General features: G+C 40.8%; 1 protein-coding gene and 1 pseudogene across 1 annotated transcript; one reads left to right on the top strand and one right to left on the bottom strand.

Moving 5' to 3' along the window:
- The first annotated feature begins 231 nt into the window (after positions 1–231).
- On the top strand, positions 232–2,574 carry LOC133900930 (nudix hydrolase 13, mitochondrial-like). Its single transcript, XM_062342233.1, has 5 exons — positions 232–599; positions 687–850; positions 1,192–1,306; positions 1,514–1,597; positions 2,401–2,574. Exons 2-5 carry the CDS (start codon positions 747–749, stop codon positions 2,572–2,574), a joined length of 477 nt encoding a protein of 158 aa, XP_062198217.1. The 5' UTR covers positions 232–599; positions 687–746.
- LOC133900931 (retinoblastoma-related protein 2-like) lies at positions 2,173–7,962 on the bottom strand (annotated as a pseudogene).
- Positions 7,963–16,109: the final 8,147 nt, after the last annotated feature.

Below are 16,109 nucleotides of genomic sequence, written 5' to 3'. Positions count from 1 at the left end.
GTAAACACCAAAGGACAACATATATGACCTTCGTCCATATTGGCGGTTTCCTAGTAAAGATGGTTTGGCTGACACAATAAGAAAAGCCTAGCAACCCATTGACCAGATGTGAAAACTAGGAAAGTAGGGATACATCCGACATTACAGATAAATCAAGGGGCTCAGTGCAAATTCGTTCAAAACACCCCATCCTCTCCTTATAAATAGCTCCAAGAATCACAAGGAGAAAGAAGGCCACTCTGGGTACTTTGTATGTAATGCCCATTGGATCAATTCCAAATCTCTGTCAAGTGTCTAGCTATACAAGTTAAGCTCTAGCTAGGAGGTAGGCAGAGAAGGATTAGATTCTAAGAGAATTGGGTTCCAATTATACAAGCAAATTGATTACCAATATCTCCATTTGGGCACCTTATCTTATGCCATATCTCCAAATTCAAGAGGCTTCAATTGCATCAGAACCAGTGGATTGATGCAAAGGAAGAGATTCTTGGGGTCAGTGGCATGCAGCTGGGAAAAGCTGGTGACATCAGGCAGGATACCAGTTGCTGAGTGTGACGAGGAGGGAGAGTTGGACTTGCTCGTGGATTTGTTTACTTGAGGTGAGCTTAGTAGTAATCTCTATCTGTCTATATATTTGTGTAGCCTGTACCAAGCAATCAAGCTCAGGTTGTGACATAGATTTGTAGTTGTGTGCATAGGTTCTTGCTCAGATAATTAAGGAGGTTGTTCTTGAGAGACCAGAGAAGATGGGACCCTCGTCGTCGTCCTCAGAGTCGACGACCATCGCGGTTTGCGCAAGACGGGGACGCCACCGACAGCGTTATGAAGGATGCTATCGCCTTGTCTCCGGGTACTTAACTAGCTTTCTGTATATCATACACACCTGCTTGTTCGTTAAACGCTTAATTGATAATATATGCAAGTTAATGGTATTGAAGATGAGCTAGATACATTTGAGGAATATGTAGAAAGCTTAATTACCCTTTCCTGAGTCCACATGAAATCACAACTGAGTTTAGAAGAACTTGACAGCAAAGAACATGTAGGCTTCACTTTGCTGAAGAAGTAATGTTCGATATGCTGAAATGAGTAAGCGATGAACAACAACATTATAGCAAAAGACTTGTCTGAAATGCTTCTCCTTCATCTTCTACGAATGGCCGCTGATCTTACTTTAATTTCCTTTACCAGATGCATCCCTTACATGCTCAAGGAAGACGGCGAAGAAAACTGCCATGATGTGCTAAGCAGGCTGCAAGTGCTCATGATCTCGACGCCGAAGCGAAGCGATCTCATCTTCCCAAAGGTGAGACAACGAAATCATATGTGATCATACGTACCATACCCTTCAATTAATCATTTCAAGAATCGGAATATATAAAATACATAATTGCTCGATTATACGCTATACATATAAGCTCTCGTTGGATCAATAATCAGGTCCCAAGAAAATTAAATAAATCGCCATGGAAAAGCTTGTGACATCATGTGCTTGGTTGGTGTGTTCTTGCAGGGTGGATGGGAGGACGACGAGAGCATGGACGAAGCTGCGTGCAGGGAGGCATTCGAGGAAGCAGGCGTCAAGGGCATTATCAGTGTACGTGCCCTGATCCACTCCTAACGTGGCATGCTGTAGGCATCATGGCAAGGAGCTGTTCTTCTGCCGTGACATGTTTTGATTTTTGCTTCTTTTTTTAAAAAAAATACATGTGTCTACCGCCTTAGATACATTTGTTAGGATGTATATGTAGTGCATGACAAGTCATTTTCATTGATGTCTTTTTGGTTTGCGATGTATAGAATGGTCAATCTTAAGTGGCTACAGCTTTAGAAAAGTCAGTTGCCTATCTGTTGCTTACAAGTGGCCTTCCTCTTGTAGGCCATTGCTAAATATTTTAATGATTAAATATATAGCCAGAAAAATCGCGAATGCAACAAAAACTAAACTATCACAAATGACCTACACGATGATTGATGAGTACGGCGAACTTTGTTAGCATTTTCTTTTGTCGCATCTAGTCTGGTAGAAACTAGCAACAGATACACCAATTGTTAGGTGACCAACAACTCGCATGCTGTACACCTACCAGTCCACAGCTATGCCAAACTGAATATAATTGAAGTCATTCTTGCACACGATTTCCATGTGGGAATGTGTACTATGAACACAGCTTGGAACAGTACATCACATTTATTTAATTGTGCTTGTTCTTGAGTAGTAGTGCTGAGATCAACATTTCTTGAGAGGAATGGATGCATGAAACTCAACTTGATGCATCACATGATATGGCTTCTGCTGACTTCAGAGCACGATTTCAGAAAAAAAAAATTTGATCGCCTAAAATGAAACTGTCAATGTGTCAAGGATAGAGCTAACAACTGAAAATGCTTTCAATCCAGACGACATCATTGGGAGAATGGATCTTCAAGAGCAAGAGCAAGCAGAACAGCTGTAGCCTGCAAGGGGCTTGCAAGGGCTTCATATTCGCCCTCCAGGTCACGGAGCTGCTGGAATCATGGCCTGAGCAGGTCACCCATGGCAGGAGATGGGTAAGCAGCTCATCCTACACTTGAAACTAACTGTCATTATACAGACCTCAGCTCGTATTAGCAACTCATACAATTCTTGCTCATGAATTTGTGTATATATTCAGGTACCAGTCGAGGAGGCGTATGAAGTTTGTCGGTATGATTGGATGCGAGAAGCGCTGAACAAACTGAAGGAGTGGCTGCTGTTCCAGAGCAACTTCACACGTCTGCCATTGACGGAGCTGCTGGACTCGTCGAGCCTGTACATGGTGATGCCGACAATAGTTGAAGGAGCTGTAGCATTGTGCTGATGCTGCTGATCTCACTCCAATTGGGGTGGTGAGCAGCTTTGCTCATCATCTGAACTTCTTGGAGCCAATCTGAACCACCATTTGGCTGGCCAAGGCTACCAACTACCACTGAGTCGCTCACCGTGTCAAAGTTTATTCGAGTGTTAATTCTCCTGCTAGTACTGCAAATTTAACATGAAACGGAGTGATGCAAGTAAGTGCTGTGAGCATAACTTCATGTTGTAAGAAGAAAAAAAGGTGTCCCATTTTAAGCTAAAATGTACAAATTTAGGCGGCCATTTATAGAAGCCAAATCTTTCGACGGACTCTGGTAAGCATGGGTGCCTTCACCGATGCATGCATAAAAACTCTTGCAACTTGGTGAAAGCATTGCATCCATCTGACAGGTGCAATAAAGAAGGATGTGTTAAAAGGAGAAGGGAATGCACAAAGAGTTAAATGCTAATTGCTAAATTGTAAACATTGAATCACATTACCCTAGCCCATGGTTAAACAAAAAATCAAGCTATTTAGATGTCTATAGATTACTAAACTGTGACATGAAACGGACAATAAGGTTGCAGCAGTACCATGGCCACCTACCCTCATAGCATTTAACAAGTGGACAATTTTTCTGTGCTTTACATAAGGGCTACTAGCCCTAAAGTTACTTAAAATAAGGTGACATGTGGTGACAACAAATTGTAGCAGCAAAGAGTACAACAACCCCTAGAAATTTAGAGACCTGCATATTGAGAATTGTCCCTATCACTTTGGCATGTAAGGAGCGACCTAGTGGATATTTTTTCTACATAATACATTACTGTGTTGTGTATATAGAGAGTTTTAAACATGCATACACTATATAAAACGATCATCCCTAACCTTACTACTTTACCAAAATAGATTGGAGGTATATAAGTCAGCCTAAGAACTTTAAAAGAAGTAAAGGAAGAGCAAACAGGCAAAGTAAAGCAATATTACACAGAATGAGGAAATAAAAACCTTAGTTTGCCGCAACGGAGATACATAAACATTATGAGAAGACGATACTTTCTCCGGGGACATATCTGGTAAATTTGAGAAAGGAGATGGCTTAGGTGATCCAGGAGTTTGGCCTACAGAGCAAGTAATAGTAACAACATAAGTCACTCACAAGTGAAGAAATAGCAGTTCAAAGTGAGAAAAGGGGGTATAGTATGTACTATTTGTATTCTTCTTGTCTTGTGGACGAGTACCAGGGATTAGTGCCACCAGGAAAGGCTTGGCTGCTGAAACAAACACCTCATTATAAAAAGTAATGATATCAACATGGTGTGATCTTAGTCCCTGTTAACAGAAAGAACTGTCAGAAGAAAGGGGCAATAAGGATGAAAGCAACAGCTTTAGAAAGAAATGTCTGAGGAAAAGAAGATGAATATTGAAATCTGAAGGTCAGGTACAAACTCCATTGCGATTTCTACTCCCAACATAGATACTTAAAAAAACTTCTGGTTGGAACGTTGAGCAATTATGATTACCAACACACATAGTTAAGACAACCTAACCTAAACACGGAACGTTGAGCAGTCAAAACTTAAGAAAATGGCTGCTACAAACCTTATTGTACAATTAAAAACATGAAACATTGTGCAATCAAAGTGATTCAAGAAAGTGCAAAAAACTGGGCAACCAAACTGATTGGATGATGAACAAATTGCAAGTAGCATGTAGCAACCTCAACAAGAATGAGCAACAGTTTTGGAAATTGGGAATAATTAATCACACAAACTTCAAATAAAGATTGTGTAGCAAAGTACCTGAACCAGCAGCACGTTTTTTAGATGGTGTAGCTGGCAAGCCCTCAGCATGAATATTCTGCCATGCTACTAAGTCATCAAGAAATGGCATCGGTTCAGCCAAAAGACCAAGGCGATTTATTTCTGAAGTAAGCGATGATCTGGCAACAACCAGTGAATTATACAATGATGAACCTTTCTCCCATGCCATGCTTTCCAAAAGCTGTTCTTTTAAAGAATTTAGGTGCCTTTTCAATTCTCTTGGAAGGGTTTCTTCATGTCTGACAAAGTTCTCAATTATTTTGCTCAAATCAAATGCAGTTAGACCAGTACTCTCCGGAACAGCAGGAAACATCATGATGACTGTCTTATGAGTTGCCAATACTAGTTCAGCTGAACATGCAATCAAACATCGGTGAAAACGCTCATTTGACAACAATGGAGTTAAATTATTTACATTATTGTTCTCTGACTCAGATCTGCATATTGCCTCCAACACTCTATAGTACAGCTTGGATGCCTCCATTTTTCTTGCTTCTGCCCATGGAATATCAAATGAATTTGCACAATTGAGGCTTATGGAACCACCCCGGTCTGCAGAATACTTGGTCAGGAAAATTGCTTCCAAAACTATGCTGACCCTTCTCGTTACATCATTTGTTAAATCCCTGTCGCATGATGAAAGGAACTGCTGGAGCTTAGATGAAGGTTTCTCTGGCAATGAAGATATCACCTCGCGAAGCCACTTAGCTGTTGTCATGGCAGAAGTTACTGGTGTCATTTGCACAATCTTGACTGAACCACCATTGGCAGGCGATGAAGGGGAACTAGGGACAGTCAACATACTTTTTATTGTCTTCGTAGGCGATGCTAATGTTTCAAAGACACGCTGCAAAAAGAGAAATTGACTGAAATAATCTGCAAAAGGTATGCAACCTAGATTACTGAAATGATTGTGAGCCATTCTGGGTACCTTTGAACATCCTAAATTAGTGGAGCCCCCAGACGAATTCTCAGCATTGGGTATATAGTCATTATTGATTCAAAACAATTTCAAATCAACCTCCCCTTCACAGCAATTGGAGTTACAAAGTTTCCCCAATTTTTCCAAATTCGACTGGAAACATTCCTCGTCAAGGAGACCATTGAAATACATTAGGCATCTGCCAACAGAACAATAACATAACACTTCAGCTAATTGAACTACAGCCACATAACCACAACTCAGCATGTGTGCACAAACATTCGAGGGGGGAGGTGTACATGCCTGTGTCTATTTTATCCAAATTTTCTGTTTTGCACTCCAAGCCACTTAGTGCTTTCGTGATGAAGTCTTCTATTGCCTTGTGAGATTTGACCATCATTTCTTTCAAGCGGTGTTCAGAGGTATGATAGTTATGACATAATGAAGCAATAAGATCCACACCTTTTTCAGTATGTTTGACTGAATTCAAACAAGCAAAACAAATGCAACTATGGGCTGCGTGCTGAAAAAATAGATTGAATAGATTCAGAAGGAACAGTTGGCAAAATGTTGAGAACTATTACTTAAGTGAGAAGAACCTTCAATTGTGAAGCTCCTGAATTTAGCAGGCATGTGAATCAAAAGTATGGCCTGCAATAGATTAAACAGTTTTATGGTCACTTAAACATACAAGTACTAGCTCATGGTGTTAAAGGAATCAAAGTTCAAATATCTATAAAAGCAAACTGACCAATACAGCAACTAATCCATGGATGCAGGATACCAAGCCCTTAAACAATTCTGGTGATCTCGAATGAAGCATTAAAAAGATATGCCACCCAAAAAGAATGTACTCGGGAGTATTTGCAGTTGATCCAGGCTCCTGATCAGTACTAGGACTTGAGAATAGTTCATTATATGCTTTACGATAGAACCTGGCAATTTATGAGAACATAGGTCAGAACTATACTACCCTATGAGCAAATAGACGAACTAAAAAATTTATCAATGACATATAAGTAGTTGTAATTAGCAAAACATTCTTACAAATGATGAGCATCACATCTCAATACAAGACAAGAAAATTCACCAACAATTTGCTATTGCCAAATTGAGTACAAGGGACGACGCAATATTCACCTGCTTGCATCCGTCAGCAGATTTACCAAACTCTCCAACTGCTTCAGCTGGTTTCACAGATCAAAGTCCCCATGCAAAAACAAGCAGGTTAGGGTCGCCTGTAAATCTCCATCTTTTCAAAACAAAACAAGACAAGACCAACCCTCAACCCACCTCGAGCCGACCTTCCCAATCCAGGCCATAACGGCTCTCTAAAATCTTATCACGTCTTTGGTGGAATGGAATCCCCTACCCTAAGAGTCTGACACCTGCCCGGTGCTGGAAGGTCGGAAGGAGAAGTGTTCTTTAGCTCTAGCGGCATTAAAGAAATTTGTTTTCATTCCGCTTAACCCTATCGGGTATTTTAGTCAAGAATCACTGTTTTCGTGATCGAATGACGAAATAGAACAAAATTGTCTGAAGCACGCACAGAACCGGAATCTTCAAACCAAGCTGCTGTGCTTCCTTGAAGAACTCACCATACCTGCACGCCAAACCAAAGGCAACCCCAACCAATTCAACAAAAGTACAAAACCCTAAAATTACCAGACTATCACAACAAAACATCACCCACTTGAGTTTGCAGCCCTTCAAGATCTCACACAGCCTAACCCCAGAGCCCTCCTTCAGCCCCTTCAGCTTCGCTGTGCAGTATAGCACGAACGCGAAGCAGAGCCTCTCGGCATCCTCGCGATGCAAAGGGCCACGCCTTAATTAGCACACGCGACACAAGAATCGAAGGTTTCACTACAGAAGACGCCTATTCTCACCGATCTGCTCCCGAACGAAGGCGACGCGAGGAGCGCGCCCTTACCCTCCTCCAGCAGCGCCGCGGCCTCGCCAGCGACGCCCTCGTCCACTCCCAGCTCCTACAGGAATCACAGCCGAACCTTAAGACCTCAAAACGCCAGAAAACCCCCACAGGTGGACGGGCACGAGAGATCTCTGACCTTGCAGAGATCCGCGAAGCGCGCCTCCGGCGGGGGCTGCGCAGCCATTGAAGGCGGTTACGATTCCGGCGTTCAACCCCTAGTCTATGTACGCATCACACGACGGCGCCGACGAGGCGGTCAGAGAAGTCACCGGAGCTCGGGCTCCGGCGAGCTAGGGTTTGGGCGGGACCTGGGGATCGGGGGTTTGCGGAGGGTGAGGGGACCAGGCATGAATATATTTTCTTCCAGGGGGTTTTGCGGAAACCGGCGTCGTCCTCTCTTCCCGCTGTGTAACTGTGCGGGTCTGTTTTCTATTTGCGGTATTACGTATTTCTTTAGGGGGTCGATTGAAAAAAGGGAGAGATTTTTTTACCGTTGAGTGCCGTGGGTAATGATGTCAAATAGGCTATACCTGCTGAGCCGGCTCGAGGTACAATATTGTAGGATGGCTCAGGCACGACACGACTTGAGTCAAGATGGACTGGGCTGGTATGGTACGAGATCACGAGTCGTGTTTAGCTTGAGCGCGCGACATGGCCCGGCTAAGTCGAGTTGGCATGAGCACGACCCAACTAGGCATGTCTGGCTCGGTACGTATGGGGCCGACTATTTTCTATATTTTTATTTTTATAGCTATTTTTTATCTATTTTTTATATTTTTTATCATATTTTTATCTATTTTCTATATATTTTTTAATTTTGTAGTTTTTTTATTTTATCAGACCGGCTATGCCGACGAGCCACCCGTGTGTCATTGGGTCGCCTGTACTTGTCGTGGCCGCCGTGCCTATCGTGCTCGTCGGGCCGGTCGGGCCGCAATCGTGCCCAAACCGACCCGATACGGTGACCGACGAGTCGTACCATGAGTCGAGGGGAGGCACAAGGGTCGGCACGACACGGTCCGTTATAGTAGCTGAGCCGTTCGGGTTGTGTCGTAGCTGGACCGTACCGAACTAGACCCGTGCCGAGCCGACCCGAGTGGCTTATTTGGCCATCTCTGCCGGTGGAAATCTGGTTATTGCCTAAAACGCTTATTGCCTAAAACGCGGGAAAGGTGGTCGATTTCTTCCCGATGCACGCCAAAAGTTTGGTCAATGGAGAGACGGCACCTGAAAATATCATGCGATAATTGTTTCCATATTGCATTCCAACGTCCAGAGGACAAGGAAAGTTTTAAATTATTAAGTTCTTTCTACCATGCTTGGCCATGGCCGCTATTGCCAACTTGAACCGTCGATCAAGCATTAATAATTTTAGAGAATTGCTAGTTTTAGTTGCACTAGATTTTGCTTATGTCTTAGTCACATTTTAACCATAAAAATATATGTAATGTTGGACCTCAATCTCGGTTCCCCTATATCTTCTGTATCACTTTCTAGATCAGTAGCTAATACATATGTATTTTAACATAATAATATCAAATACATATTTCAGATAAAATAATTACTTAAAAAGAGAAAATGATGGTCTCGTGAACTAGGATCCACAGCTGACCAGCCAGACAGATGAGCCTATAGCATAAAGAAGTGAATCGTCCTAATACCACAGGTAATTTGTGTGCGAACGTGACCTTAGATTTCTTCTTTTTATCTTCATCCAAAAGGAGGTTGAAGTGCATCTCATAATTTGAAAAACAACAAGTTTAAGTACAGAAGGTGCTTAGCAAGTCCTATACTACTTCAAAGAGTTGATAGATACATAATAGTTATCACAAGGATTAATGCTATACGGTATATTTTTATGCATAAAGCGATTTTATTTAGGCGTTTAATTGTATCTTCGAATTAAAAACTCAGAAACAACTTATCAAGGATATAAGTTATAACTTAGGGTTTTTAGTCCTGGTAGGGGCTATCCCGTACTCCGCAGTCCCCAACAACGACACTGGTGTACTCAAAGTATAAGCCAGTCATTTCACCATACAAACATCTAGTCCACACACTCACACATCAAGGATACTCGCGCCCTGAGTCTAATCAAGTGAATTCATTGCTTCTGTAACACCCCAGGGGTCGCAAAACCTAGAATGCCACTAAACTACATGACCTATACCTAAACTTACATAAAAAAAAACAGAACTGAGCTTAGAGGAGCCCTTCTCCAAGACCTACCTTTTGACTCCTTAGAGAAAATGGCCAAACCATTTGACTTCCTTCACACTTCTAAAAGAGAGGCAACCCACAACCTCTGCTGGAATAACACCAGTCAGGCACTAGACACTCTCCCTTTGTGCACCCCAATAGACTCGAGCATATACCGCCTAGGGAACACCTAATGCAGAACTGCAACTGCGTCTAGCACTTCGCTCAACCGTTGCTACTAAACTTGGGTCAAAACCCCAATCTAAGCAATCAACCGATCTAGACCCCTCAGGTCAAACTTCACCTCAGTGACAGGCTTGGAGTGGCTCCACGGACTCGTTCCAAAATAGCAAACTGAAAGCCAAAAAAAACTTTACACCATCAGCCCTACTAGACCCTCGGGAGCCAACGATAAAGAAAAGAAAGGTCATGGATCGGACCGCAAAAGGAGCCACCATAACAAGCTCTACAACCATGCCTCCGGCCATTAAGCTAGAACGACTTAGGCTTTCTTCCAACCTAGGACTCACTCAGTGAATGAGACCCGCTAGTCAACTATTGATGCTCAAACAAACTTACGAAGACATGGCATCTCAATTGATGCCCATCTCCATTTGAAGCAACCTCCAAACAACACCCATGACCAAAGGGTTAGGTATAACCTCAACTTCTCCCTTCGAAACAACTAAACAACATGGCAAAAAAGATGGCTCACCAAGCGAATGCGAGAGAATCCGGTACGGACCAACTGACACATCCAGATTTGCCCTATATGCATCAGCCTACCACACTTCAAAACTTGATCCTCTCAAAACAGATCACTAGCGCAAGCTTAAGAAAGGCGTCACTCTACTATTATCGCACTAACGAAGTCAGCTACATCAACACAACCGCTGCTTCTAGAGCCTATGGACCACTCTGCTTGGCAAACCCCACAACCACTCAGAACCAGGTCGTAGCCTTTAAGGCCATTGGGAACAAATAGGCATGCCAAAGATCACTACAAAGCCTATGCGGCTTCAAGCAAAAACACTTCACCCAAACCAACCCAAAGCGCAAGCTCTTAGGCTTAGACACTAGGCCTCAAAATAACTAGCTCTCACCCCTACGCAACACGACTACAAACACTGCTCATAACCTCTCGGGATTCCCCTTGGGTCCCACTATCTTCACATTACCACGATCGACATACAACCTCTGCATTACAAGGCGAAACCCTACACCAAGCTAAAGTTAGGTTGAAACGTCGCCACTCCAGTCTAAATTGCAAGGCACACAACGATCCACCTCTTCGATATATCGAGAGCAAATAGTTAGAATGCAGGGCATGCAGACCAATCCATCCCTCATTCAACTACTTACTTTGAATATGGATAGTTGGGTCGTAACCCTAACACTCGAGGCAATCCTCACTTAGCAATGCAGAGTAGGTGTTGTGAGGGTCCTCCACTCAACCCATCTGCACTGCCTAAAACTACCTTTTCTCTACATGCTTCCTAAATTTCTAGGGTTCTATAGAGCACACGAACTACCATAAATCTCTCAACCACAACACCACTCCAGCATAGACAACTACACACCTCAATGGTGTACCAACCACCAACACCCACTATGGTGTAAAGACAACACCGACATCATGTACATAAAAGGAAGCAGCAATTGACTTCAAGAATAGGCAACAACAACGCTATCATACCACGAGCCATAAGACATAGGAGAACTCCCAATTATCTCCAATGCTAGTTGACCACAGTTATAGTACATTCGACATGGCATAGAGGAAGACAAGACAAAAACCTCAATAGCATGCATCAACAGTAATAACATACTACATCAAGATATCAAAGCAATAGGAATCACAACATACTGCATCAAACAATAAAGTAAGAAGAGAATTATAACAACCTACACTTCATCATCAAGTGGTATGCAAGGTATGCAAACCCATACCCTTCCTATATGTGCATGTGTGTCAAATTAAACTTTATTTTTTCTAGAATCTAAAGCCTAGACTCTGATACCAACTGTAACACTCCAAGAGCCGCAAAACCTAGAATGGCACTAAACTACATGACCTACAACTAAACTTACATAAAAAAATAACAGCATCTGCCTTGTATTCTAAGTAATGCGGAAGCAACAATATAGATAAGCAAGATATAAAACATAACACACTAGCATTTGAAAAACATCCTAATAAGGACCAAGAGTAAACCACTAAGTTCAACATCACAACCACACAACATCACAACCACACTGTAAACTTCAAACACATAACTCTAACGGCTAAACATAATTTATTATTACAACTCGGGGATATTAAGTGAAGACATGAAGTGCAAAGACGTGCTTCTAATCCCTTCCCTCCTGGCTAGCTTCAAATAGAACAACCTGGGAGAAATATTGCAAGAGTGAGATTGGAAAATCTCAGCAAGCAAACTACTTTAACAAACTATTTAAACCACAATATTTAAAGCATCAATTTAATACTTTAACAGGTATAAAAGATATTAACATTACCAAACATATTCTTTTTTTAAGCAAGTTAAACAATTACTTATGAAAAAATTCAATAATCACATGTTCATAGCGAATTTAACTATAACAGAAACCAAATAAAGAAACTATATATCCCATATGACAAGATATCAATAGAATAATTGACTTCAGCTTCTAAGAGTTAAATAGAACTTGCAATGAAATACAAATATCCAAGTGATCATGAATAGAACTCAAGCCGCATTAATAATAGATGACAATTTTACAAGAATGAAAGTACGTCATGGCATGGATCGGCTACATAAGCAAGTGTCACGCATAAGCAATATATCAACAACCACATTTTGAATTTCTAAAGTTATCATAAAGGAGTATCATCATATAAGCATGAAGCAATGTATTAACAACATAGCTGTAATTCCCACTTTCTTTTTCGAACCTTCCAACATAAATGGCACAGCAGGTATAATACCTCAAATTATTGGATATAGTCATGCGTGTTGTATTTTAAGGATGTAGGAAGTAAAAATAAGTTAAAGTTGTAGCAACACAACAACTAGTTTACTTACCTTTACCGACGATGAAGATAAAACGTACACACCTCAGTGCAACACCACCTGCTCAAGCACTCATATATGAGCACCAAAACACAACATACGACACACAAATAGTAGGGAACATGGTCTTACACCCCGCAACATGTGAAACATACAAACCGACATCTTCATATTCGTTTGACTGTAGTAGTGCTACTTCATTTTTTTAATCTATTTCTCTACCACATATATGATAAAAAATAACTACATATTTAAAAACTATAGAACAAGGGCTATAATTTTGGTACAAAAAACATAATTTTATTCTACAACTATGGTGGCCTAAACTGTAAAAAAAAAGCGTTGAAATTGTCTAAAAATTCAGGCAGCAGGCTTCACTTTTTTATATCTGTTAAACATAGGTCCAAAAATTATGAAACTTTATGGGCATGTATATCTTGACACTCTATTCAACTTTCTAGTTATAACATTTTTCAAGAAAAGCATCTAAGTTAGCCCAATCTTTATTTGAACTTTACTAAACTTTCTGACGGTCAAAATATAACAATCAACTTTGATAGACCATAACTGGAGTTCTACTCCACTAAAAATTGTGTTCTTTAACAATACATAAATCTTGAGAAGAACTCTACAACTTCTGTTAATATGGTTTGGCAGATTTAGCCGCTAAGGTGGTCGAAAACTGAATAGATCTATTACTGTCCAGAACCACATAAGAATCTGATAGCAAAATCAAAAATTCATATCTCATATTCTACTAGGACAAAAATTATGAAATAAGACTTCATGGAAAAGTTTTCAAGTTCTCTACAACTTTCTCAACTGAACCAAAAATTAATTCGGCATCTAAGAGGGCAAAAATATAAGCCCTAGCCAAAGTGCACAAGCTGCCTTAAACAGATCAATTTAACAGGTCCAAATGAAACCTTACCACTAATCGAGCACCATATAAACAATTAAGCCTTAGAATGTAGCAAAATAGAGTAAACAAGGATTCAATACTTAGGGTATGTAAAACGGAATTGAAATGGGTCCTCTCCCTCTATCTTCTCTGTTTTCTCTCATTTCACCTTTTTCTTCTCTTCTTCCTCCTTCTCTTTTTCCTCCTCTTCTCTCCCTATTCGGTACTATGGCATGGCTACTATTGTGCCTCTACTGTAGCACGCCATCAGGAGGGGGAGCACCATAAGGGGCCTCTTAGGGTTAGGGAGGTGGGGCCTTTGGTTAGGGGAAATTGGGGTGTGGCTGGGCCTTGGATGGGCCGACCCAGTTGGCCTCCCCAACCTGAGTTTTTTCTTATTTCTATCCTCTACCCACATAATATGCTCAACCTCCAATCATTGAGAACGGAGGAGTGAATCATATCATTAATTTTGTTCACCCTTCTTCATTGGACTCCTACTGGACATCCAAGTGTCATTTCCATGGATAATAATCAAGATCATGTAGCAAGCCTCCATAGAGCGCTTAATTCCACAAGTCCCACATGGACCAAATGGATTTTCATTGCTCTCAGCTCTCCTAACGATGTGTCCAACTTAGTCGGGAGAAGAAACGCAAGTCCTGCCCATTCAAGATGTGCAATTGCACTGGGTCAGCTCAGCATGACAACACAATGATTTGGTCCTTACTGTTAGAACTCAAGATTGACACAGTAGATCGAATAGATAGAAATGAGTTACATGAATTCATTCATATATGTACACTTGTATATATACATGATAAAGGGGTGCCTGTTCGGGAGACATCCCTCCCCAACAGGCGGCAAGGCAACAACCGTCGTGGGCGGTTATTCATCGATGAGAACAACTGCAACACTCCCCTTTGATCGATTTGTCATTTGTATATTGATCAATGAATAACTCCTCTAAAACCCTATGGGAAAAATATTAAGAGAATTATGATTGTAATATGCCATGGAAAAACTCCTTGAAAACCCAACGGGGAAAATTTTAGGAGAAAATGGTATGGCATATATGTTTGTATTGATATTGCCTCATTAAAAAACTTATATGAGAAAATTAGAGCGTAAAACTCATAAAGGGAAAAGGAGTGCAATATGTATGACCTAATGATCATAAACTAGTTATAAATTAGGGATTAACTCCCCCTGAACTCTGTAATTCTTGAAGTCTTCTCATGCCAATTCCACAAATACATTTCTGGAATATAGAAGTGGGCAATGACTTAGTGAATAAACCTGCTAGATTTTCACATGACTTCATTTGCAAGATACTTATTTCTCCACTCTTTTGTAGCTCATGTGGGAAAAATAATTTAGGAGCAATATGCTTTGTAATATTACTCTTTATATAGCATGTTTGTATCTGGGTAATACAAGCATCATTATTTTCATAGATAATGGTGAGAGATTTTGATGAATTAATCCCACATGATCCTTGAATATGGTTTATCATTCTGCGACGCCATATGCATTCACGAGAGGCTTCATATAGATCTATTATTTTAGAATGATTGGTGGAAGTAGCAACAAGAGTTTGCTTTGATGATTTCCACAAGAAAGCAGTACCACCATATAGGAAAACAAATCTAGTTTGTGACCTGGCATTATGAGGATCAGACATGTAGCCAGCATCAGTATAACCTATTATGGTCATATCTTGGTTTTTTGATAGAACAAACTAAGATCTCTAGTACCGTTTAAATACCTAAGGATTTGTTTTGCACCAACCAAATGCCTCTTAGTTGGAGCAACACTATGTCAACCTAATAGATTGATTGCAAATGCAATATCAGGCCTTGTGCAATTTGCGAGGTACATTAGTGCTCCAATGATACTTAGATATGGGACATCAAGTCCCAATAATTATTCACCTTCTTCCCTAGGTTGGAATGGATCTTTGTCCATATCCAGAGATCAAACGACCATAGGGGTTTTTGATGGATATGACTTATCCATATTAAACTTCTGCAATACCTTTTTAATGTATGCAGATTAGTGAACTAATATCCCTGATGAGAGATGCTCAAGTTATAAAACTAAGCAAAATTTAGTCTTACCCAAATCCTTCATCTCAAACTCCGTCTTTAGATGATTGCTGGATTTCTTTATATCTCGTGTGGTTCCAATAATATTGAGGTCGTTTACATAACCTAAGATGATGCAGAATTAGTGAGGGATTTTTTCATGAACACACATGGACAATCATCGTTGTTAGAGTAACCCTTTTAGAAGAAGGAACTCACTTAGTCGGTTGTACCACATTCTACCTAACTGTTTAAGCCACAGAGTGACTTTTGCAACTTTACACAAAACATGTTGCGATTTGCCTTTTGATTCGGAATCTTAAGCCCTTTAGGAACTTTCATATATATGTTCAAATCAAGTGACCCATATAG

This window comes from Phragmites australis, chromosome 19, assembly GCF_958298935.1.
Source record: "Phragmites australis chromosome 19, lpPhrAust1.1, whole genome shotgun sequence".
In the NCBI taxonomy this organism is placed as follows: Eukaryota; Viridiplantae; Streptophyta; class Magnoliopsida; order Poales; family Poaceae; genus Phragmites; species Phragmites australis.
This window is presented reverse-complemented; position numbering and strand designations above follow the sequence as displayed.

Bases quoted from the DNA above. Each gene is read 5' to 3' on its own strand.
- LOC133900930 (XM_062342233.1), top strand. From the start codon at position 747: ATGGGACCCTCGTCGTCGTCCTCAGAGTCGACGACCATCGCGGTTTGC. The intron at 851-1,191 runs GTACTTAACTAG...TTCCTTTACCAG, and splicing joins TGCTATCGCCTTGTCTCCGG to ATGCATCCCTTACATGCTCA. The intron at 1,307-1,513 runs GTGAGACAACGA...GTGTTCTTGCAG, and splicing joins GCGATCTCATCTTCCCAAAG to GGTGGATGGGAGGACGACGA.